This window comes from Corvus cornix, chromosome 10, assembly GCF_000738735.6.
Source record: "Corvus cornix cornix isolate S_Up_H32 chromosome 10, ASM73873v5, whole genome shotgun sequence".
In the NCBI taxonomy this organism is placed as follows: Eukaryota; Metazoa; Chordata; class Aves; order Passeriformes; family Corvidae; genus Corvus; species Corvus cornix.
The window spans coordinates 13,206,844-13,231,781 of record NC_046340.1 but is presented as its reverse complement, the minus strand read 5'-3'; the positions used below and the strand labels follow the sequence as shown (position 1 = coordinate 13,231,781).

The following is a 24,938-nucleotide window of genomic DNA, read 5'->3' as shown; positions in this document are numbered from 1 at the left end:
TAATGTTTGGGGGTTTTTTGTTGGTTTTTTGTTTGTTTGTGGTTTTTTTAGTGCATCTGTCTCTGCTTAGGGTAGAAATAAATATGCAACTAAAGCATTTTGACATCCCAGGTGTGGATTGGGAGGGTAGGAGTGAGTAAGGGAACAGGTTACTTGTCATCATACATACATAAACTCCAAGAGGTACAGAGGAAGGCAGAAACAGTGAATACAGTTCCAGTTCTTGTAGAACATAAACAGACTTCTAAAAAAAAAGTTCTGTTAATCTCTTCCACGAGTATGATACCATGTTGATATCCCTGTTGACATTAGCTATGCCTTCCCCATCAGTATCACTCTCTACTGGATAATGTGAATATTGTAAATGTACTTGCAAATCTGTTTCAGCAGCTGTATACCTCTAAAATAATTTTTTATACAATTAAGAGAATCAATTGTGTTATAGTCCTTTTGTTTACAAGTAATTTTGCTCGAGTTTTGTCTCTAGTTGTTGAAATAACATGTTTTGAAGCAAAAAAAACCCCAAACTTCAGAGATGGTGTAAAATAACCAAACTGTTTTTCTCCTGTCAGATTCATGTAAGGGAAACCTTTCAGTTGGAACTCTCAAGCTTTTTTCACCAAACTCCGGAACTTTGCCTTCATAAAAGGAGATACTATTTGAATCTTGCTATACTAAATTTAAATTTAGTAAAACAGTAATTTGAGGGGGCTGCGTGTGAGGATTTCTCTCTTGAATAACTTCCCAGCTGATCTGAACATGCTGAGGGGATCAGAACCTGTGTCTGGAAGATTGTGATTCCCTTGATAAGTGCTGCACCACAAGTTAGTGCTGAATAGTCTGAGGTTGTCTTCCCTCTTCCATTTTCCTTAGGCGTAGAGTTTCTGTCACAGCAAAACTCCCTCTCAGAAAGTAGTGATCCAGCCAGGGAGAAGTGCCAAGAGAAGGGAAGGACAGCTGTGGCTTAGCTACAACTTTGCACATGGAGAAAAGGGGCTGCATGTGTATCAGTGTCCCAAATCTGTGCAAGGAAGTGAGGTGGAAAAAGGGCAGCAAAAGCAGAAGATTATGGGGCCAATACAAGGCAAAGCACAAATTGGCATCACTTTATGTTGCCATGCTATGGTAACCTCATAATCTAATAACTTTTTGTATTGTTCAGTATTGTATATCTTGAAGGATCACGTTACAGGACTGTGTCTGGTGTATTGCTGTGTCATGGTCAGTCAGTTCAGTCTGGGAGAGTTGGAGCTGAAAGGAAGGTGGTGTCTTTCTGAGGAATTGTGGGGATGACTACATTAGACTTAAATCACATAAGAGTGTATGTGTTGTGTCTCAGACAAATTTTGGAAGTTGAAATATACATCAGTACATTAAAGGGAAGATAGTGGAAACTGTGTTAATCACAATAATGAACAACTTACAATTAATTGTAGGTAATTTCCTGTTTCTCTCCTTTAAGTGGGAATGATCTGTAGTGCTTTAATAGTTGGTACTAATTTCTTCTATTTATCATGCTTAAATGCAGAGTTTAGTTACACCTTCTTCTCTACCTTTCTTCATGCTTTCACTTTTGATTAGCAATCCTTCTTCAGGGGAAGAAAGAGATGGCACACAAAGGATGGCATAAATCTTACAGCCTGGCTATGAATGGTTGCTATGTGGGTGCATTAGCAAAGGAAGCGATCAAATAATATTATTTGGTAATAGCTCGATCCCTGAAGTTTTTCATTGTCAGGTTTAGCAGGTTGCATTTGGCAACTATGAACCATATGTAACTTTCAGAATATCATCATACTGTAAGGAAGCAAATACTTGAATATATCAGTATATTAAAGCTCTAGCACTTTGTAGTCCTCAGCAAACATTACATGTACATATTAAGGAGAAGTTTTATTTGATTGTGCTTTGCAGAGATTATGATTAGCCTAATTCTGTTTACAGTCTGCAGCTGAACTGCAGAACTGAAGTGAGTTTGGGCAGGTTTCTCATGCCAGAAAAAAATGGGGAAACTGAAACTGCAAAACCGTGCAGAGCAGGCCTCCTGTAACAGCTTATGTAAATATGTAATTATCCAGCCTTCAGGGTGATTCATGTCCTTTTAATCTGCCATGAGAGAGTGGGAAGCGTTGGTGCTGTGGCTTCTTTAATGTTGCCACAAGCTATAGTTACTCTGTTTAAAGTAAAACTTGTGCACAGGGCAAGCTAGAGACATTGTTCTTTTACTTCTCAATAGCCAAAGAACTTGCAGGCTTTCAGATATGAGCTCATGATCATTGCTTTAATTTCAATTTTTTTTTTCCAAATAGACAATTTGGAAATCGTTGCTGAAAAATGCCAAGTATTGCACACATGAAAGGCAGCTAATGATGCATGCTTGGTGATAGCCTCCTATACTGGTCAGGAAATGGTTTGTGTCATGGGGAAAGACTCGCTGAAAATGTCAGCTCAGATCTTGTTGACAGTTAAAAGGCAAATAAAAGCTTAGGATTTATTAGGGAAGGAATAAACTAACAAAACTAAAACCACCGTTATGGAATTATACAAATCCACATAGGTGCATGGCATGCATATTTCTGGTCATGCTTTTTCAGGAAGTGTGGATAACAGAACTAAAAAAGAAAGGTTGCAAGATTGGGGTAAGTTTTATGTGAGGAGAAACACCAAGTAGAGCAGAGGGTTTTCAGCTTTGGGTAAAAAAAAAAAAGTAGTATAGAGGGAGTTTTTAAAGCTATGGTTTAGGGGAGGTGAATATTCCCATTCCACTTTTTAAAAAAAATGTTCTTTTATGTGTTACTGAGCAGATTATCTCAAGATCTGCATATCAAAAGTAGAAATGGATTTTAAGAAGTTAGGTAAGTTGAAGAAAGGTCCATCAAAGGGTATTACATTGTCAATATGTATTTTAAGGTCAGGATCAAGAGGTCCATGACTACTTATTCATTAGAAACTGGGGGTTTATATCAAAGGAAGTACCAGTCTTAATTGCCACTATTAATATTCCTTAAGCATCTGCTCTTGGCCATTACATGGAAAGGATACAAGGGTAGGCAGAGTGTTAATCTGACCCCCAGGCTCTCTGGTGCCTGTTCAGCCCTTGCAGCCACAGAGGATCAAGTGGTAGAAATGCTTTCCCCTCACCCTTGGCAGAGGGTGTTCTTCTGTGTTCTAACATGTGTTTTCTCATCTTCCAGAAGTGGATGAATTTCACGGATTGAGCAAGTAAGCAAAACTGAGTGGCCTTTTCAGTCAAGTAATTTGCTTATGACTGACTTTCACCCTTGCCTGAAGGGGACTGCCCTGCATTTCTGTTAAGTGTCTCTGTTTCAAGTGAACTTTTTTCTTACTCCCTGTGACAAACAGAACATGCTGATTTTGGAATGCAGCCAGCAAAATGTTTGTTGCTCATTGCAGTGTTAGTTTATGGATCTATAATAATCTTTGTTTCAGGAGAGTGCATCATTTTTTTTTCTGTCGTGATAGTTTACAATAAACTGAAAAGTCTACAGATAGATGCAGTTATTGAGACCTTGCGCTGCTTTCGGCTGTATCAACTGTAACATAAGCAAACAGAATTTAGGAAGGACATCAGCAAGTTCCTGGCTGAAATTATGTACAAATTTGAATTGGAGTGATTGACGTTAGGGTGTATTAAAATGCAAATGAGACACTCCAGTACAAGGAGTGTGGGAAGAAACAGAATTCTTTCAGACCTCGATGATTTCTCTGGCAATCAGTGACTTTCCTAGCATAAGGGAGATGGCCTGTTCGGTAACGTGAAAGCACAAGGGCTTTTTGAAGGAAAAGGAATTCCAGAATTTATTATAACATTACTTATTTTACAATGGAATTTTTACATTAGCCAGTTATTGTAATAATCATTGTTTCTATTAAGTTTGTTTTGGGACAAATATATAACTTATTAATGAGAAACTTTAAGGGGTTAACATCTGGCAAATGATAGGCTAATAAAGCCATGTCTGAGGTGGGAAGTATAATGTAACTTTAGTAGTGTCGTTGAGCTTGTCTGAAGTAAATTGTAATACTGTTTTGTTGGAAAAGTAATTGTGGTTGGATTATTTGTGTTGCAGTCACCTTTTGTTGTTAGAGGTTGAGGCATCCAAGGTCAGTTCATACAGACTGGTTTTACACGGATGGGATTTATAGCTTGAGCATAGCAGAGCTTAAGACAAACCAAACCATTGAGTTCTGCTCTAGCCAGGTCATGCTTCTACATTTACACCTGGCAGCAGGAGGTTCAGGTGTGGGGCTGGGAGAGGTCGATAGGTGGGGCTTGAGACTCCTGTTCACCAGTGGTTGAGGACTAATGCTGGGTGTGTAAGAGCATGGAAAACTGTGGTATGGCTGGCAGTGGCCACTAGCTGTGTGCTGGTGCAAAGGCACAGGGAAGGCCTGAGTTAGTGTTGATGCTGCATTTGGATCAACAGTAGACTTAAGAGTGCTTTTGAAAGCTGATGGACTGACTTTGGAGTGGGGTGAGGCCATGCAGTGTGCATTCAGCCCTGCTCTAGGCTCATTGTCTTAGAAGTGGCCAGGTACCTGTACAGCCCTGACCAACTGATTCAATTTAGGGCTGAAGAGCAGCTTCCAGGTGCAACCTGACTTTGTGCCTCTGTGTGATCCTCTCCTGGATGAAGTGAACTTCACAGGAGTGAGACCATGATGCAGACATGCTCCAATTGTCTTGTCTCCCTTTTGGAGTAAAGTAGTTTGTCTCTTTTTAAAAATTCTGTTTCTTTGCTCTTGCTCTGAAAAGCAAAAAGCTCACCAGCTGTATCAAGTCCTTCACTGAATGTGTTAATTACCCAGTGTGGTGAACACCTGCAATATCTGGTTTATCTGTCGTTATTTCTGGGAGCAAATTACACATGCAGTTTTAACATTTGATAGAGTTTAATATTTTTGTGTTTTAAGCTTTGTAGTGTTAAATGGTGAAGGTAAAAGTGCACCTGGAATTATTACTACAAGTTTGTGTTTCAAACTTATTTGAAGTCTTAAGATTTGGCAAAAAAGCTTTCACAAATAGATGCAGAAGTTTTATGTTTTTATACTATTATGAAGATAACTGACTTGATGCCAGGAATGACTTGTTGAAATAATACCTAATTAAACATTTGGTACTGTTTTCTACTTTTTTTGTGGTGAGTATTGGCAGATTTAACCCAGGAAGACAAGTCTGGATTGGCTTTTGACTTTTCATAAAATGTAATATCTCTGCTTTTTATATGGTAGCTTGTTTGGCCCATCTGTACATCAAACCAAAGGAACTCAAAGTCCTGATGAATAAAATCAATGCATTAATAACTTCTGACATATTCTCTGTTCATGTTGTGCTGAAGTATGCTTTGGTTATATTAGACAATTTGCCTTCCTGGGGCCTGTGTAAAAAAAAAAAAAAAAAAAAAAAGGCTAACCTAAATTGCATTGTTAATGAACTTTTAAGGACAAGTTCTCAAAGTAGCACACATTGAGTGGACTAATATATGAATGTTGTTGTAGAAGTACTGTAAACTAAGTACGAAATTTTAAGGAAGCTGTAAGATTTTGGTACCATATAAAATGTGTAAGCTATAAATGGAGAAACAGACAATGCTTTTGCTCTCATCTTTAGATAAGCAGTTGCCTGAAAATATCTTTGGAAGTGAGAGAGAATTAGTGAAAATGACCTCGGTGTCATTTCTAAATGCTGTCTCTTAAGCAGATGGTAAAACTGCTGAGGCATGTTGTGCTGACACCTTGCTGTTGAAACAGCCAGCAGGGCTGAAGGTCCTGCAGAAACACATGCTGTGTAATAACCCTTGATCTAACAGTATGTATTCTCCCTATTTTGAAAATGCTGATAGAGTCTTATATCTCTTTATCATAGATGCCAACTCTGAAGAAATGCCTACGTGTCATTTAAAAAAAAAAATCTCCTCACTATCTACTGGTCCCCCTTAAAAATACAGGAGGCTGGGACTGTAATGAATTCCATGCAACCAAGTATTTATTGCATTGCAAGATAGAGAAAACATTACTTGTGGAATCTGTGAATTTGGTACAATCTTAATGTGATAATTTAATCTTGTTTTTTTGAAACTGTTACTTTCCCATGATGAATAGCATATGCTGGCAGTATTTTATGGAAGAAAGAAAAAAAGCTCACTTTTTTCAATTTAGAGTTTAAGAGAACCAAATAATACACTCAGCACAGCAGGAAAAGAAAAATACTTGAAGTTGCTAGTGTAGCTCAGGAAAGCTTTTTTCATTCTCATCAAGCTTGTAACTAATGTTGATGTTTGGGTGTTTAAGCAAGAAGAATGTTGGTTTTATAATGCATCTATTGAGCTCTTGTTTTCTTAAGCAGCGATAGTCCAGATCACTGTTTGTTTTTTCAATTTGAATTGATACTTATGTTCCCTCCAATAAAAGCTGTATGCTTTCTTGTTTTGCCATACAGCTGTAGATTTCTGTGCAAAGACCAACCTGTGCACAACTAGCTGCCTGTTCAGTTAGAAGAAGACTGGGAATATGCTTGGATTTTAATTCATGCACTAATACCACCAAATTGGTAGAGAAAATACTTGTTATTGCAACACCCTAGTCTTATACAAGAACTGTTTCAAAAGGCTGTGTAGTGAATCCAGCAATTAAGAAAGGCATTAAATTCAGTGACCCATTTTCAAACCTGATAAATTTTGGGTTATATTCTCAGTACTGCTCTTAAACGTGTGACTCAGATAAGTGTGTCTGTTTAAGATCTACTTCAGTTTCTGATGGGAATTGCAGAAAAAAGTCCAAAGTCTTCACTGTTAGAACTTATTAAGCATATATTCATAAAATAGATGAAAATTAGTTTTGAACAGAATTACTTTCTTTTGGTGCTTTTCTTTGAGTGCTTTGGCATTGCACTGGAGTTCTTTAAATGGATTGTGTACAGGAGCTGTCTGTCCTCACCTGCTTTTAATAACTTTCTATAGACTAAACCAGTGAATCCGTAAAACACAAGGCCTCTCTGTTAGTGCAGTATATCATTAATTGAGGTTTATGCACTTACGGTTTGGCAAGCAGAAAGTTTGAGTTCTCTGGCTGTTAAGAAATTAGAAGTTGACAAGAACAACTGACCCACTTGTGTGTGTTGCCTGCTCTCATGAAACAGAGATCCAAACAGTTTCAGCTCCACTGGCATTTAGTTGTTCATGTGTGCGACGTCTGTTGCGAAGCTGCTTTGGCACCTCTTCGCAGGCAGTTAGTCAGCTTGTCATAGTGGGGCACACTGCTGAAGATCATTCCTGCTATCTGATTTATGTGTTAGTTGTTTGGAGGTCAACAAAAATCTCCACTCAGGGTTTTGCTGTCTATCTGGAGGAGAAAGTACTGTTGAAGAGTTGGTTATCGAGGCTAACTCTGCTAAAAATAGCAGGAGAAACAGCAGAATAATAAAGTGAATAACAGGAGCCCATACTCAAATTATGCTGGTAACAAACACAATGTTCTGAGGGATTCTAAAATAGAGCAAACTTTTGTCCCATATTCCAATAATTTATTTGGAAGGCATGTTCCACTTGAGGATTGCCAAGAACTTTACAAATACTAAGCCTTTTAACATGTCTAAGGTATGTGCTGTGCCATTTTAAAAAAACCTCATAGGCAAAAATGGTAGCTATTTTTTTCCAGAAACCTGTGGTCTATAATAGCACAGAAAGTTTTCCTTCAGCAGTTCAGGGAAGCCTCTGACTCCTCAGGTATGCAACCTGTTGTAGCTTTCTACCTCAAATGAGTTTATGGACTAAAAAGATCAGTGGTTTGTATATATTTTCACTTTTGTCCCCTTCAGATCTGAACATGACATCCACGCTGCGAATGGAATTCGAAGTGACATATCTTAAAATTTCTAGCATTTTTTCACCTATGACAATCTAGTTGTGCTTTTTCCAGGTGTAAAAGTTAAAGGCACATGTGAGACACTGATTCTCCAAATACATGTGTGACTTAAAGATTAAATGGATGAACTTAGGACAACAGAGCTAAGGAAAAAGGTACCAGAATTACTAAGGCAAAAAGAACTGCTTCAAGAAATACATATACTTTAATGTCAGAGGGACCAAAACATGGATAGAATTGGACAGGAGTTTTAATACTGTAAAACATTTGAATTGAAAATTAAAATAAGTTTTTCAGAAGAAAGTTGAAACACATGGTTTTGCCCTGAGGTGAAGGAAATAGATGTCAACAAGCTGCAGAGCTTTGTGGTGAAAAGTTTTATGGACAAACGTTGAAGTTTTGCAGTGATTAGTTTGAATATATGCTTGTGGTACACCAACAGATTTAGGAAAGAATAAGCACCAAATCTTTTGTTAGCTGGAAAAATCAGGAAGCCTAGAATTTCAGAGGCTGCATGAGCCGCACAGTTGAAAACTTTTACAGCTCCTTACTCAGTCTGTGCAAAAAAGTGTAGTCTTGCTACAGTGTAGAGTTTTTTAAAAAAAGCCGTAAGCTTATACATACTTCCAAAAAATTCCATGTCGACCTGAGTGTATTACACAGGCACTGATACGTCTTCATGTTAAATGACCCTTATAATACATTTTCCTGCTTCTGTGGAGGTTTGCAAAGGTTTTCAAATCACAAATTAATTTGAAGCAACTTAGCACATGCTCCAGTAATCCATCAGGAAGTCAAGTAAATTACTGCTGGTGGTGATTATTGGTGAATACTGAAATTACCTATGAGGATTACTGCAATTGTAATTTATTTGGCAAGCAAAAATCCATGATCAAAAGTAAAGTGTGCAGTGATACTGTGTATTGTCACTCCGTGCCCTGGTCTGACAGCTGCTGTGTTCATAATCTGGTCCTAGTTGGACAGTCCAGATGTCCAAGTCAGGGCAAAATCTTTCAGATAATAGTTGTTAAAACTAAGTTCTGTGGTGTGTGTAGACAGAAGGTATTTTTTCGTAGTTCTAACAGATTTTCATGCCAAGCTTGGGACCACTGGAATTGCTGGAACTTCCAAAGCACTCACCACAGATTAAACTTACTTTTGCTTCATGTTATCTTTGACAGTAGCTGTATTATTTGGAAAAGAAAAAAATGTTTATACATGCCTGTTTTAAACAGCTCCCTAGGTTTATGGAAATTGTTGGGTGCTCCTAGGAGGAGGGTCCTTTAGGACAGTGTTTCTACTGGAGTGCTGACAATCTCAGTCCTGATGCTGAACAACTCTCCTGCTTGATTAACATTAGTCTATATAATTTAGTAAACAGTCTAAATCTCCACCCCCAGCTCCCTCAAATTTTGTTTTGAGGAAGGCGGAACTGTCCAAGGCTCTGAGTGTTGGGTCAATCAGAACTTGTTTTGTATAGAACAAATTACTGCCTATAATTTAAAATGCCTTCAGGTTCTAAGAAAGCACTGCTGTGCTATCAGGGCATGGGAACAATGTTTTTAAAACACTTTGCAGCTTTCAACTTTCTGTGGTGTTTGTTTTTGTTTTCTGTAGACTCGAGATGATTTTCTTGGACAAGTGGATATTCCTCTTTATCAGTTACCGGTTTGTATTTTTTAAGACTATGAAAGGGAAAAAATATTTCTATATGCACTCTATTAGTTATCTAAGGAAATTAACAATACTGATAATAAAGTGATTACATTTTCCTGCTCTGTGGTTCTTTGTTTTATTTTGTAGATCTGTTAAGGATTTTTTAGTGCTGATATTTAAAAGACAGTGTAGGTTACCGTGTTTTTCAGTACTGGAGTGCTTTTAGCTTTTTCATAGATTTACAGTCTTAGAGATAAGAAGAGATTGTACTTATTGTCATGTCTTAAAATATTTTCTTTCGAGTCTGTAAATTTATTTTTAATGTTCCTTATCTACATAAACAGATACAAAAGAGAGCAAGTGGGAAATAGAGCTAGTGTTGCTTTGGTCAATTTTTTCTGTTTCTTATATTCCTTTTGCAAAACACATAATTAATTTTGAAGAAATATCACCAAGAATATTGAAATAAATAAGCTTTTTCATTTTCTTTTGAAGTCTCAAAACATTAGCAGATACTAACAGATGTATTAGAAACTGTCTTAAAGACAGGATAGCAACCCTGGCAAGCCCTTTCCAAGAGCAGGTGTTTCATTCTGTAATATACATAGACACTGAAAGGTAATGCTTTTTTCTTGAACAGGATTATTGGTCTTATTGCTAAGATTAAAGCTGGTAGTGCTGTTACTCTACCTGAACCTGTAATTTAAGTTTTAAAGTGTTATAAGGCCTTTAAAGGAATTAATTGTAAATGTCTGATAGTTTTCTTTAATTTCAAGTGCTTGATAAAGATATTTCTTTAAAAAAAATTCTTATTCCAGACAGAAAATCCAAGTATGGAGAGACCATATACATTTAAGGATTTTGTTCTTCATCCAAGAAGGTTAGTAAATAACACATGGAAATTCTAACTTTCATATCTAAACAATGCTCTTATGTAATTAGTTGCAAATACATAAACATTGTCTAAGTTTTTCTGTTTCCATCAAAGAAATTAGAGTAGCCATTTGTAAGATATTGATGTTCCACTAAAAAGCCAGTATTACTTTAAATACTTATTGTATTCAGAAGTCTGAAGCCTCAATGCCATTACAGAACTTAATTATTGTAGATTATAAGAAGTCAAGTTTGCATTGAAACCTTAAGAATAATCCTCTAGCTGTGCTTTTTCAGCTATTTTGTTTTACAAGTGCATGGTAAGATAATTTTATTTTCTCTTCTGCAGCCATAAATCAAGAGTTAAAGGCCACCTTAGATTAAAAATGACTTACTTACCTAAAACCAGTGGATCCGAAGAAGAAACCACAGAACAGGCTGAAGAATTAGAGGTGGGAAAAAACGTGTTTATTGCTGAAGAATGAATGTTATGAATCACTAAGCTATAAATAGTGTTTTAGAAACAAACCACTTAAACGTGATTGCTCGTATCTTGCAGACAATTTAAAATGTTTTAAGTTTCTATTGTTTGTACTGTTCAATGTTGTTTGACCCCAGACAGACACTAACATCTCTCTGGTTTTAGAATTTCAACTCCCTCCAATCCACAGGGATTTTTTGATCTTACCTACCATATATATGTAATCTTTGTAAGCACATCCAATGTAGATTAATGGATTTCTTTTCCAGACTTAACTCTATTCAGCATTACCACCTTTGCTGTAATTAAACTTTGTTACAGAAGGGTGTGTTCATCTACCTCATACATTCGCAGCATATGTGTGAAATGACAATATTTAAACTTTTAATGTATTCTGTGAATGCTGTTTATTTTCCTGCAATTAACAACTTCTGATACTAATATGTTTAAGGAACTTGAGGTAAAAATAAGATTTCTGCATGCGTAATATACCCTGTCATTTTTTAGAAATAAACACACTAAAACCAGAGTCAAATTTACTGGCTTAAGATGTAATGGAACTGCACCTTAAAAGGGGGAGTAGCTTGATAAATTGAGATGTGTTTTTTCAACTTCTGTAATATTAAGGTAATTACATTATGTCTCTCAGCCTGGGTGGATTATATTGGACCAACCAGAGGCTGCTAGCCAGCCACAACAGCAGCAGCAGGAATCTCCTCCACTGCCTGCAGGCTGGGAAGAAAGACAAGACATCCTTGGCAGGACCTACTATGTCAATCATGAATTCAGAAGAACACAGTGGAAAAGACCAACTGCACAGTATGTCTTTTAGACTGAAAATTCAAGTCTTATATTAGCTAGTGTAGTTCACCCTAGTTACACTGAAAGCAAGGAGAAATAAAAAGTGAACAGCTTGAAAATTAGTAGAGAGCTTTCCTTAGCTTAACTTTGAAGCCCACATGCAGTGGTCACTGGCTGGTGGTCATTTTGACTGTACTGTGCTCTGGAAGTATGTGTTCAAATAGAAACTGGTTGCAGTTGGAGAGATAACAACTATAGTAATGGAAAGTAAATAATTTTTCAGTTTTCAACCTGGTTTTTCCTTCCCATCAGGGACTTTGTTGAATTGTTTGCCTTATTTTATTCAGTTGGGGTTTTTTTGTCCTGGAATGCTACCTGATTCTTCAGCTTACACTTCACATTGAGATGGATGCTTATTCATTTTAAACAGTTTACATTAATTTATATAGTCCAGACTGTTTCTTTTTTTTCTGCCAAAATGACTGTGATGTATGTTTTTGCTGTTAGCCTGGCTTACAGTTGAAAGATAAACTATGGCTGCTGTTTGCTGACTTGTCTCACCCTGCCCCACCAGGGACAGTGTGGCGGTCGCAGATCTTGGCAGTGTGCAGCTGGAGGCCCAGCACGTGTTCGCTCACCGGCGACAGATATCAGAGGATACAGAAAACGCAGACAACAGGGATTCCCCCGAGGTAAAAAAATAAATCTCAAAATGTTTCTGAAATGCAAGTGATTTTTTAATCTGGCCTGCTCAAAAAGCTTAACTACTTTTTAAAAATGTTTTCCCTTTATTTTCCTTTTAAAGAGCTGGGAAATTATAACTGAAGACGAGGCAACAATGTACAGCAGTCAGAACATTCAAATACCTCTCTCGCAAAGTAGTTGTGATATACAGACTCATCTTGCAGAAGAATTGAGTAACAGACTTACTACCTCTGGAAGTTCAGCTACTGGCCAGTCAACAGCCTACACTGTAAATTATTTTTCTCATTGTTCTAATGTAGAAATATCTACAATATTTTGCACAAAAGTCTTACTACTGATAGAATTAGATCCATAAATACTTTATTTAGGAATTGTATTTTTAATTTCATCTCAAATGCACAGATTTTAAGAATAGTCTTTTTGCTGTAGAATCCCATCTAAGCAAACATTTTATTCCTCTCTGCTTTGCTTATATGGATTTCTGCCTGAGGTTAAAACAGATTTGTGTGAGCTATTTTTCAGTCTGTAAATCTACCTCTTAATCTAGTGTCGTAGAGTGTTGAAAACTACGAATGAAAAAAGCTGTATCCTGAAAGCTTATTTCTAAGGGAGTTGTACTATGTGAGTTACTTTTCCCACTAGAACATGTTTTAAGATAGACCATTTTTCATTGTGAATATTGGAATAAGGTTTTGTGATTGGGTTGAGTAAACCTGCTGCTTCCATAGCAGCAAAAAATGGAGCTTGCTCACCCAGTTCCACAGCCCTTGTGCCAGTTGTGAAACTTGCCTGACCTCTGGGTGAGTCTGTTCAGCTTGCTAACCCAGCACAAAACTACTCTCTTTTCCCCAACTGTGCTTTTTTGCAGTTTGAGCAACTGAAACAGCATGCTAGGTTGTCTGACAAATGATACAGTGGCAAAGGGAAAACAGCAGGAGTATGTAGCCAGGGTGAAACTTGTCTTTTTGGTGCTAGCAAGCAATTAAATGAGCTCAGCTGTCCTGTGAAACCGGAGCTCCACAAACAGCCTTGTAACCTGAGATGTGACATGAGAAATCCACTGTCCATTGAGGAAAGCCTATAGAGGTGACCCAGGCCATCTAGTCTGTTAGATTTTGGTATTGAAATAATAATTAGTTTTTGTGATGTTAAGAATACCCTTCCAAATGTAAATTTGGAATTGAAACAATTAGATAAACAATGTTTATCTAAGTTTGTACAAATGTATCACTAGTGTTGCTGGAAACAGACAAGTGAGAGTAACAAGACTAAACTTGAGCTCTGCTATTCAGCATCCTGTGGATAGCAAGAAAACTGTTATTTCAGCTTGCTTGGGTGGCCTGAAAGAGGCAGATGTTCAAATTATTTACAAGAGTCAACTAGAATGGCAGTCTTGCCTTCCTTCACCTGCATTGTACCTCCCAGCCCCCCCCCCCCCCAAAAAATTTAAAAGTTAATCATGCTTTCTCTTTGAGGTACTCCAAAAGTATGTGGATAGGGAAAAATCCTTCAAATAGTCCTGGAAATTCTGGAGCAAAATGAAGTACAGTTGCCTAATTGTAGGAAATGAGATCTAAATGTGGCTTTAGGCAGGAAGGTGGATACTTATGCAAAGTCCAGGGATTGAATTGCTCTTCTCAAACTGGATGTCTCAGACTCTCATATCTTTTCATTGTTGACTTAATCTACTCTCTGGAAAGTTGTGTTAGCTCTGTGTTAGTTAGTCTATCACAGACTTTACTGACCACACAAAAAGTTCTGTACTGTAAACTCAATTGTACTGTAACTATTTGTAATTAATGTTTTACATGCCAAAACATCTATTGCTAGAGTTTTCTGAACTTTCAAAAGCCTCTGTCGTCCTAAGATTATAATAGACTCTGTGAACTTGATGTTTCTAGCTGTTAAAACAGGGGTTTGAAAAATACGATATTAAATCATGTTTCAGAACAAGTACAGCACTTTGTTCAGGATGGAAACTGTAACAGCTTGAAGTATGATAACCATTGTTGACTGTTTGCTGTCATCCTTAAAGCTGCAGTAATAGCTAATGTGTCATTCCTCTCTACTTCAAGAGCCATTCCAGCAGAAGAGGTAGTCTGCAAACATACAGACTTGAAGAGCAGCCTGCACATCCAGTGGTAAGTAATTTTTCAAAATACACAGGCTTTTAGCTGTGCTAGGTGCTGACATTTCAGATGAGATTTGGCCTTCCTTGCCCAGCAGCTGTCCTGACAAAATGGCAATTATGGGTCTAGTTCAGCTGTAAAGCTTTCACGTTTCAGCTTTGTTTAGCATTAGCTTGATGCATAGCCTGTAGAAGGAAGTAGTCTTACCCTGATGATATGAGTTTTGTTTTTCAAATGGTTTGCCTTATAGGTGTTTACTTCTAATTCAAAACTATACCACATTCCGTTATGGTTTCATGGTGACACTGCAAGCTGTGATTTCATAGCCAGAAGTACTAGGCTGCATCAGCCATGCCTAAACTAGATATATAAGTAAATCCTTTAACATGAGGAGTTTGAATTTTGTATAAACAAACAAAAATCTGTTACTTCATACTATTCAGTAAGTACTTACATATTTCTTATCTATTTTATCCAGTTCATAAAAGTCATGAACCTTCTGGGATATAGTTTTGTTGTTTTAATTTGACAGAGGAAAGCCTTTTCACAGTAAGTTTCATAGTTTCCTTAATTGTTTTTCATCTGTTATCACTAATATTTAGTTACTGCCTACTTCATCTGGATTACCCCCAGGCTGGGAAGAACGACAAGATGAAAAAGGAAGGTCATATTATATAGATCACAATTCTAGAACCACTACCTGGATAAAACCAGTTGTACAGGTACTATCTGTCCTCAATTTACTGATGTTTGTATTCATTGAACCTTTTAAATATCTCGTGTAATAGAAGTGGAGAGATGGCTTTGAAACAGAACACACAAAAGGCGTAAACTGGTAAAGTACCGCATAAAATAACTGAGAGACTGCACAGAGAGTTAGGAACAGTAACATTTATGGCAAGTCACTCTACTGTGAATGTACCAAGAAAACCTTCTGGAGAGTAGTAACTGACTGGGAAGGCTGGAAGGCTTCTGTAAACCTTTAGCGTAATCAGTGATTGTTAGTCAATGTTGTTTTGATATTATGAAATCTGTGTACTGTCAGGCACTTGCTTTATGAAACTGCTTTCGTGAGTCAAAAATATAGGTTAATAGAAAAAACACATTGCTTTACAGGGCTTTGATTTGATAGGATGTTTTTTGGTCGTTTACCATAGACTGCTGTGGAAACAAGTCAGGTGTCAGCTGCACAAAGTATTTCTATGGGAAGACAGCCACAAGCAACATCAAGTGATTCATCACAACAGTCTTCTCATCAGCAGCCTGAAATGGAGCAAGGATTTCTCCCTAAGGGCTGGGAAGTCCGACATGCACCCAATGGGAGACCATTCTTTATTGACCACAATACCAAAACCACAACATGGGTAATGGAAAACTGCTCTCATGAACTGAAATTCTAGTTCCTCTTGAGTCAAAACTTTGCTGCTTTCAGCAAGCTTCTTTATGTTTCTTTAGTGCCAAGATAGCTGTGTCTGTCTGTTCAGGAGCATGGTCAGAGCATGGTGCTAATAAAGCCAAGGTGGGGCGTTCAATCCCTATACAGGCCATGCACTTAAGAGTTGGACTCCATGATCCTTGTGGGTCCCTTCCAACCCAAAATATTCTCTGTGAGTCTGAGTGATATGTAGTAAAAATGCCTGTCATAATACCTGTCATGAGTAGAAGATCATCAATTCTACTTATTGTATTGGTACTTGAAAGTTTAGCTTGGAAGAAGGAAAACGGGAATCTGCTTTGCAGATGTGAAGCACCTCCTAAATGACATTGCGGCATTGTGATAGCTTATAGGAGCTGTTAATAGAAATGAGTTTTGTAAACATACCTTCAACAGGAAGTCCATTGCCTTGAAGTTATCACAGGGCACAACACAAATTTCTGTAAATGCTTAGAAAAGCAGACCAGGTGCAAGTACCATATGGATGAGGGAGCTGTACAGCTGCAGTTCCACAGAGGGGCACTGCACACCGCTTGGCAGTGCTATTAGATGGGTTTAAGCATCTCAAGAGTAAGTCAGTGTTACTGTCAGATGAAAGGGAAGGAGAAATGCATTAAGTTGATTCAAAAGGGGTATTCTTTTTTCCAGGTATATGAAAAGAACTCATTTAACACAAACACCTTCATCCTATCTCCCACAAAAAACCCCAACCTATCATCCAAGCAACAAAAAACCCCACCAAACCCAAAAAGCATAAGGTGTGTCAGAAACTGTGTGGAAAGAGTAATTTGACTCAAACACACACAAAGTGAGTTGAATGAGGGATTAATATTTATATATATGTAAATAAAATAAAGTGAGATGTCACAAGATGATGATTGTAAATTACTGGAGGACTGAGAATCCACAAGGATTCCTCTGGCTGCAGAATATGCAACCATTACTAAGTTGGTACTAGGCATATTCTTTACAAAATCATTAATAACAAAAAAAAAAATTAAAAGCAAAACAAAACAGCAAAAGCATTTTAACATGCTGCTTGTTTCCTTTTCAAAGGAAGATCCAAGACTGAAAGTTTCTGCTCATCCGAAGAGAAAGACTTCCCTAGACCCAGTAGACCTGGGCCCATTACCAGTAAGTAAACCATTCTGTACTTGTTTTGCAGGTGAAACAATTTAACTATTTAAATTGGCATTATTGAAATTTGCACATGAGAAAATGCAGCCTGCTTTTTTCCTACAAAAAATACTCTGTTTTGAATTTCAGTGCTGACAGTAGATGGGGGGGAATGCCCATAACTGCAGATCATGTTGAGTTCTGTTCACACTGTATAATCAGAAATTTATAATAAAAATTTAATTTAAATGTTGCCTTTTTACAGCCAGGGTGGGAAGAGAGAACTCATACAGACGGAAGAATATTCTTCATAAACCACAGTATGTACAATGTAGTATTTTCCGCTACTCATCATTTTATTTGTGAACATTATTTACATGAATGGAACTAATTAAGAAATGTCTTGCAGATACAAAGAGAACACAGTGGGAGGATCCTCGACTGCAGAATGTGGCAATAACTGGTCCAGTAAGCTCTCCTGATGTAGTTTTTTGTATTTTTCAGAAATGTTATATGTTAATAGAATCCAAACAAAATCTTGTTATTTATCAGTTAGTTGGTCTAGAAAGTGAAACTTCCCAGGTATTTAAACAAAGCAGTTTTATTTCTTTTTAAAGACCGTTTCTGGGGAAATGGTCTTTAAATGCCAGAAAGAAAAACCAGTTCCCATGGTAGTAAGAAAGTTTCCTTATAGACTGGGGAGAGGGCTTTGAAGTGGGTAAGAGAGTCTATTTCTTTTTTGTCCACACTAGCTCAATTCATGAAGTAAACTTGAGGAAAAAGAAAAAAAAAAAAGAAAAAGGGTTAAAAAGGAATTAAATTAATTTTCAACTGAAAAATAATTATCCTGCCTTGGTACTTAATCTGAAGTGCAAAATTACCAGAACTAATTGCAAAGATGGTTTGCATTATAATTATAGATGGGTTTTAGTGTTCAGCTGATATTTGTGTTTATTAATAGCCTGCATATGTAAACAACCTTCCCTGTCCATGGAAAATAGAGGTGTTTGTAGCCCGGTCTCGCATGATACAGCAGGGAAAGGCTACGCATTATGGACGTCACCAAAGGCATTTTGGTCACTTTGATCTGGGCCACTCGGGGATCTCAGGCAGTTACATCAGCTAGTGGTGAAGTACAGGATGAATTCTGTGGATCCGATCTGAACAGAGAAGTGCTTTTTGTTCCAGGGGTTTATAAACTGGAAGTCTGCCCTGGCACTCAGTAAAACATTTATTCCTGTTATCTCAGAATTTAAATGGGTTATCTGTGTTTCACAAGACACACCAAGCTTTTTTCCTTTTTTCCTCCCCAAAGGCTGTGCCTTACTCCAGGGACTATAAGCGGAAGTATGAATTCTTCAGAAAGAAATTGAAGAAACAGGTTAGTAATCAGTAGGAATCCAGCAGGAGGTTATGAAATTTAGGCCCCTAAACAAGGGAAAGCTTAGGTTACAGGGAAGGTAGACTTACTGTCTGATCACAAATACATTTGTGAAGCAGCAACTTGGTAACAATTAGCAATAACAGTTCAATCTAACAGCAGGGTTTGTGACTTTATGCACTGATGAGACTGCAGGCAATCTAATTGAAAAAGTAGAAATGCTCAAAGATTAAACAGTTGTGAACCTGAAAGTAAGACTGGCAACAGAAAAGTTTGGAAATCACTGATCAAGCATAAAATAGTTTTTGAAACTCAGAATGTGGAAAGTTCTCAGAACAGATTTTAGTCTATGTAGAAATCTCTACTGTTACCATGGTCAGGCTGGATGACTACAATGAATTGTTACAGCCTTAAAATCTGAAGTTTATGACTCTTGTTTCCATACTCTAGTTTGAAGTGGCAGTGCCAGGTATATTTATAACATGTAGCATAAAAGACTGTAAATAGCATCTGGACAGCCAGATAACAATGAGTCTCTGCACTGCTTCAATCAAATTGTACATCCTTGGGAGGTATTTTACATATATAATAATAACCTTTGAGTTTAGATCCATGCTTCACCTTTTACCTGCCAAGTCTGCCTATGTATTTTGAGCTGACATGTAAATTGCACACAGTTATATGCACCTCATTTTTTGTGTTCCTAATCAAACAAGATTGGCATTCATTCAAATGTCAGTATCTTAATATGAGAAGTGATAGAGAGCTCAGCCACACAATACAGTTGTGGTAGTTTAAGAATTAAATACAACTGTAGATTTTGTCTTAAGTAAGAGAATGGGACACCTAGGCTCATAGAATATTGAACTAGAAGGTGAAATAAGTCAGGTAAAATGGTTCTAGATAATTTTATGTGTCAACTAATCAAGTGTGTAATATGATAAATGTTCAGTGTGAGAAGAGACTCCGTGCCTTGCTGCATGCAGAACAACTGCCCATATGCTTTTACTAGTAAGAACTTACTTTAGCTGTATTTTTGTAGCATGAAACAGAAGTTAGTATCTGAAATTCTCTCTATTTTGGTATATTTTGTTAGTTGAATTGTAGGTAAATAGAGAGCCTCTTTTCAATCATATTGTGTTATGTTTTTATGTAAGGAAAGGGTTTCTATGCCCTCTTTGTCTATTTTCAGAATTTGCATATTCTGCAAAACTTTAAGATGCTGGGTTTTGTTTTATTATTCTGTGTTTTCATATTCTCTCTTTTAGAGTGATATTCCAAATAGGTTTGAAATGAAAATTCATCGCACAACTATCCTTGAAGATTCTTATAGAAGAATTATAGCTGTAAAGAGAGCAGATTTCCTTAAAGCAAGACTTTGGATTGAATTTGATGGTGAAAAAGGTTTAGACTATGGAGGAGTGGCCAGGGAATGGTTCTTCCTTCTCTCCAAAGAAATGTTTAATCCTTATTATGGATTGTTTGAATATTCAGCTACGTAAGTAATACTAGTCTGGAAGATGTGAAAACTTAGGAAAAGCAGATCAGTTGTTATTTCTCATACCTTCTCTAAAAATGGGATTCCTGCCCCCCCTGCAGTCTATGGGAGGGTTTAGTTGATAATAACTGTAATAATCTGCACCTAGTTGTTTGACAGAAGAGTAATGTGGAGACAGTACTTGTGGGGTTTTTTTACAGCAGTCTAACGTAAGCCATGTCATTTTTGCATGGACAAACCTGCTTGTAACCATCTCCTGCGTACAGAAGAGGCAGTATTTAACCAATAATGCAGAGAATGTTATTCTGACTACTTCAAAATTAATGGGAGTTAATCCCTTTTCTTTGGTATATCTCTAATTTACTAAAGTAGTTCATGGTAGTTGTTTCTGATATACTAGTAGTCTTCTATTGAATATTGTAGCATATTCAATAGAAGATAGCTATCATCATGAAAAGCAGTAACTGATTTAACTAGTGATGTCTTTCAGATCTTCAAATGTGAGACTGTTCCAATAGTACAACATTTTGTTTCTCTTTCTCTTCCCTGCTCCCTTCCTTCAACTTCAGAGATAACTATACTCTGCAGATCAATCCAAACTCTGGACTTTGCAATGAGGATCATCTCTCTTATTTCAAGTTTATAGGTCGTGTGGCTGGAATGGCTGTTTACCATGGCAAACTTTTGGATGGTTAGTATTTTTCTTATGTAATGTGATATTCAGATTAATATTGTGCCTGTTTTGAATCCTAAGTTCCATCTGTTCAATTTGTTTCTTCTTCTTTAAAGCCTTTTTTATTCGTCCTTTTTACAAGATGATGCTCCAAAAACCAATAACACTACATGATATGGAGTCTGTGGTATGTAATTTGCTTTATCATGTTGATAAATTTCATGTTAAATTATAATTTTTATGTATAAGAACTATAATATTAACTATTTCATATATATAATGATATATTATATAATATTATTAATATTATATATTGTGTATATATCTTCAATAGCATTTTGAAGGTTGAAAATGCATGATTCAATGATATTTTATGCCACATCTGTAAGTTGCGTAGGAATTAAAACTTCCAATGAAAATCGAAGACCTAGACTCAGATTTAAGTCAGTTAAGCTGTATTGGAAACTTGAATCTAAACTTTCTGTGATTTTTCTTTAAATGTTTTAGACACTGAGGTTAAAATTGAATATAAATACCTTTAGGATCCTATCTTAACCTGCTTTTTTAATTAGTTTGTCTTTGATTATTAAAATTAATAATTTCAGGAGTGAAAATATTTGAGTGATACAATGTAACATTTTTTAGAGGAAAATATGTCCCTTAGACTTTTCTTGTTTGGTTGGTTCCCTGATAATGACTCTTATCTAGAATACTCATGAACAAAGTGATTTTTATTCTATCTTTTTAATCTGTTACTGGTTTTGCTGCTCATCAAGATTACAGAATATAGGTCCTATCTGTTTCTGAGTAATAGATTTATAGATGTGTCCTGATTTTTTTTTTTTTTTTGGTTTGGTTTGGTTTTTGTTCTGTACTCTAGAATGATGGAACGGTTTGGGTCGCAAGGCAGGGACACCTTTCACTATCCCAGGTTGCTCCAAGCCCTGTCCAACCTGGCCTTGAACACTTCCAGGGATGGGGCAGCCTCAGCTTCTCTGGGCAACTTGTGCCAGTGTCTCACCATACTCATAGTGAAGAATTTCTTAATATCCAAGCTAAATCTACCCTCCTTCAGTTTAAAATCATTATCCCTCATCCTGTCACTACACTTCCTGATAAAAGGTCCCTCACCATCTGTTCTGTAGGCGCTGTATTGGTACTGGAAGGTGCTGTAAGGTCTCCCTGGAGCCTTCTCCAGGCTGAACACCCTCAGCTCTCCCAGCCTGTCTCCAGAGCAGAGGTGCTCCAGCCCTTGTAGCACCTTGGTGGCCTCCTCTGGAGATGCTGTAGCAGCTCCGTGTTCTTATGCTGGGTGCCCCAGAGCCGGGCACAGCTGACTAGGGAGACAAAATCACTTCCCTCAACCTTCCGGTCACACTGCTTTGGATGGAGCCCAGGATGTGGTTGGCTTTATCTTAATTTTCATTTCCTAAGGTTCTTTGTAGTAAAGTCTGACAATAAAAGGAAAATAAATACAGGATGAGAGACAAGAGAAGAGTCCAAAAGATGTTACTTATATCTTACCACCATTTTGGTATGTGAGACATTTACATAGATTGCTGAGCCTTCGGGTTTCAAAGGTCTTCAGAGCTTTGTACAACTGCAGTGTCTCTGTATCCAGTACAGGATTACCCTAGGTAGCAGTGTTCACTGGGCTGTCATGGAACCTCTTGCAGTTTGTAAGGTGGCTACTCTATTTTGTGTTTACTAGTTTTGTAATTCTTTCTTAGGATAGTGAATATTACAATTCTCTGAGATGGATTCTTGAAAATGATCCAACAGAACTGGACCTCAGATTCATTGTTGATGAAGAGCTTTTTGGTCAGGTTAGTAGGTTCATGTCAAGTAGTATAGACAAAACATGAACAAAAATGTTTGACCTGTGAAATTAGGGGATTTTATTTGTATGGTGTTAAGAAAACCCCTTCGCTCTCTCAACTGCTTTTCAGTCATGCAGTGCTTTCAGCCTGGCTGTGATAAAGGACTTGGAAATAAGCAGAGCTTTAAAAAATTGCTTGTGCTTTTTTGTTAAATACTACTTGCATTGAAATGTAGCTGTTGCTGTGAAGGCAACCAAGACTAAGACATCCATAGTCCCATTACTTGATCTGGAGTAGAGGCTGGGTTTATATGATTGGCTGGAAAGGATGAGCTCTTTCGAAAGTTGCTGGAATCGCTGGGAGATTTCTCTTAAGATGTACTAGAAACCTATAGAATAAACAAGTTTGTTATTGCTTACAAAGCTATTTAAGGTAAGTCATGTTAGAAATACCACAGGTCTTGAATAAAACTTCAAAATTACAGGTGCCAGCTAGATGTAAGGATAATAACCTTTGTGGTCTTGTGTAACACCAGTGATCCTAAGAAGCAGCAATGAAACTGTATATCCATGATAACTGAAAATGAGATATTTGTCTCCTGAGGTTCTAGTAATATAAGTCACTTTGTAAGAGAGATGCACATTGATTCACTTACTGGGATCATTGCTGAAATAGTTTCTGTAATTGTTTTTCCTTGATATTTGGAAGGGAGGCTGGGTCATATGCAGTTAGTGAAGTCTGCCTGACTCTGAACTTGTGTGCAGTCTTGGGTGGTGTGTTGTAGCAGGTCAGAAAAAATTGAGGTTTCCCATTGCAGTCTAGCACCCTTCAACATTACATCTTTTTAAAAAAAATGTACCACATTCTATTTGTTAGGTGACCTGTGGGACTTGATCTGTTTCTCGTAGTTCTCAGATTCTGCAGTCTTCAAGAGTTGCGTGAATTACCTAATATTAACATATGAATTCTGTTACATACTCACCTTGTTTAAGACCTATTCTGTGCATTGCATTTAGACCCATCAACATGAACTGAAAAGTGGTGGATCAGAAATAGTTGTCACCAACAAGAACAAGAGAGACTACATTCAGTGAGTAGTGGCTGCTGTGTGCAATGTATCTCACTGGACTGGCCTCTAGTGCAGGCACTCTATTAGCTTTATTTACAAAAAGTAGTTGTTGCTTTATATATAAATCACTTTTATTTTAAATGTGGTTTTGTTTGGTTTTTCTTTTTTACAGTCTTGTAATTCAGTGGAGATTTGTGAGCAGAGTACAGAAACAAATGACAGCCTTTAAAGAGGTATAATTTTAATTACATAATAAGTTCTTCTAAGGGTTTTTTGCATCTGATACTAATTTTCTTTTGACATCCTGAAGATGCACAGATAATTTTGTTAAAGATATAAAAAAAGGCAGTGATACTGTTTGTAGTGTCATCTTTGAATTATTTCACAGTTAAAAATATTTTGGTATATTTTTACTGAGGTGTTCAATTCATATTGAAAAATTTGCTTATTTCTCAGTTCTGACTGGCAGCTTTAGCTGTGGAGCAAACTATTTAATGACCTCTGGAGAAATTAAACTTAATTAAATTATATTAGTTTGATTTAAGCTAGGTCATTTACCCTTACTTGTATAAATTGTATTACGTATATGATATTCAGACTTCCATACTCATCACTCAGTGTTGCACAATAAAGATGTGAGTAGTCAGTTAAAAGTAGTACAAGGAAACTGGGGACTACTGATGTCCAAACATCTGTATTTGATATATGGCTTTGGCTCTCTTTACCAAAGCCTCTAAATATTCTTCTCCATGACTAAAAATGCTTAAATAATGTTGACTTGATTTTTACAAACTTTCCTCATCTTTTATAGGGCTTTTTTGAACTAATACCACAGGATCTGATTAAAATTTTTGATGAAAATGAGCTAGAGGTAAGTGTATTGTGGAAAAGAAAACAAATTGTGTTGAAACTTAAGTTTACTGACTTAAACTTTGGTGTTGTTTGTTTGTTTGTTTATCTGTGTAGTTATTAATGTGTGGATTGGGAGATGTGGACGTGGCTGATTGGAAACTACACACAAAATACAAAAACGGCTACAACATAAACCACCAAGTAATACAATGGTTCTGGAAGGTATCATGAAGTTCTAATATTTTCTTATTGAAAACGTTTTTCAAAAGCTGCTGCCTTTCTGCTATACTAGTTTATAGTTTGATTCATTAAAAGGTTAGGCAAATATTATTTGACCATTAAAATTCCTGAGAAAGTAAGAAAGCTAAAGGTGAGTTGCATGGTAAGAATGTATATTCAATACTGAGGCTTGCTTTTTCAAAAACGTCCATGTCTGACTGGGGTTAAAAATATTTGTGTAGGTTTTCCTGGCATGGTTGCACTAAAGAGGTGTTAAACTCTTCTGTTTAATAAATTACAGGAATTTGGCTTCTAGTTCATAACATCAAGAAACTTCAAAGAAAGT

At 36.9% G+C, this 24,938-nt stretch overlaps 1 protein-coding gene across 8 annotated transcripts in view; it reads left to right on the top strand.

The window, feature by feature from the left end:
* The window catches only part of NEDD4 (NEDD4 E3 ubiquitin protein ligase), a 51,277-nt gene that overhangs the window by 21,776 nt on the left and 4,563 nt on the right, over positions 1-24,938 (top strand). For 5 of the 8 annotated variants that reach the window (XM_010390865.4, XM_039557566.1, XM_039557565.1 and 2 more), the window contains 21 exons: positions 9,502-9,552; positions 10,359-10,420; positions 10,763-10,865; positions 11,544-11,713; positions 12,270-12,387; positions 12,501-12,668; positions 14,476-14,541; positions 15,132-15,251; positions 15,687-15,893; positions 17,021-17,098; positions 17,346-17,400; positions 17,490-17,548; positions 18,396-18,461; positions 19,730-19,959; positions 20,529-20,650; positions 20,749-20,819; positions 22,363-22,458; positions 23,469-23,542; positions 23,694-23,754; positions 24,333-24,392; positions 24,488-24,595. In XM_010390865.4, the coding sequence (XP_010389167.3) occupies positions 9,502-9,552; positions 10,359-10,420; positions 10,763-10,865; positions 11,544-11,713; positions 12,270-12,387; positions 12,501-12,668; positions 14,476-14,541; positions 15,132-15,251; positions 15,687-15,893; positions 17,021-17,098; positions 17,346-17,400; positions 17,490-17,548; positions 18,396-18,461; positions 19,730-19,959; positions 20,529-20,650; positions 20,749-20,819; positions 22,363-22,458; positions 23,469-23,542; positions 23,694-23,754; positions 24,333-24,392; positions 24,488-24,595 (2,145 nt within the window). Of the gene's footprint in view, positions 1-9,501; positions 9,553-10,358; positions 10,421-10,762; positions 10,866-11,543; positions 11,714-12,269; positions 12,388-12,500; positions 12,669-14,475; positions 14,542-15,131; positions 15,252-15,686; positions 15,894-17,020; positions 17,099-17,345; positions 17,401-17,489; positions 17,549-18,395; positions 18,462-19,729; positions 19,960-20,528; positions 20,651-20,748; positions 20,820-22,362; positions 22,459-23,468; positions 23,543-23,693; positions 23,755-24,332; positions 24,393-24,487; positions 24,596-24,938 lie in introns of those variants that run through there. The other 3 variants (XM_019280956.2, XM_019280955.3, XR_002043625.3) reach the window with 2 other exon arrangements.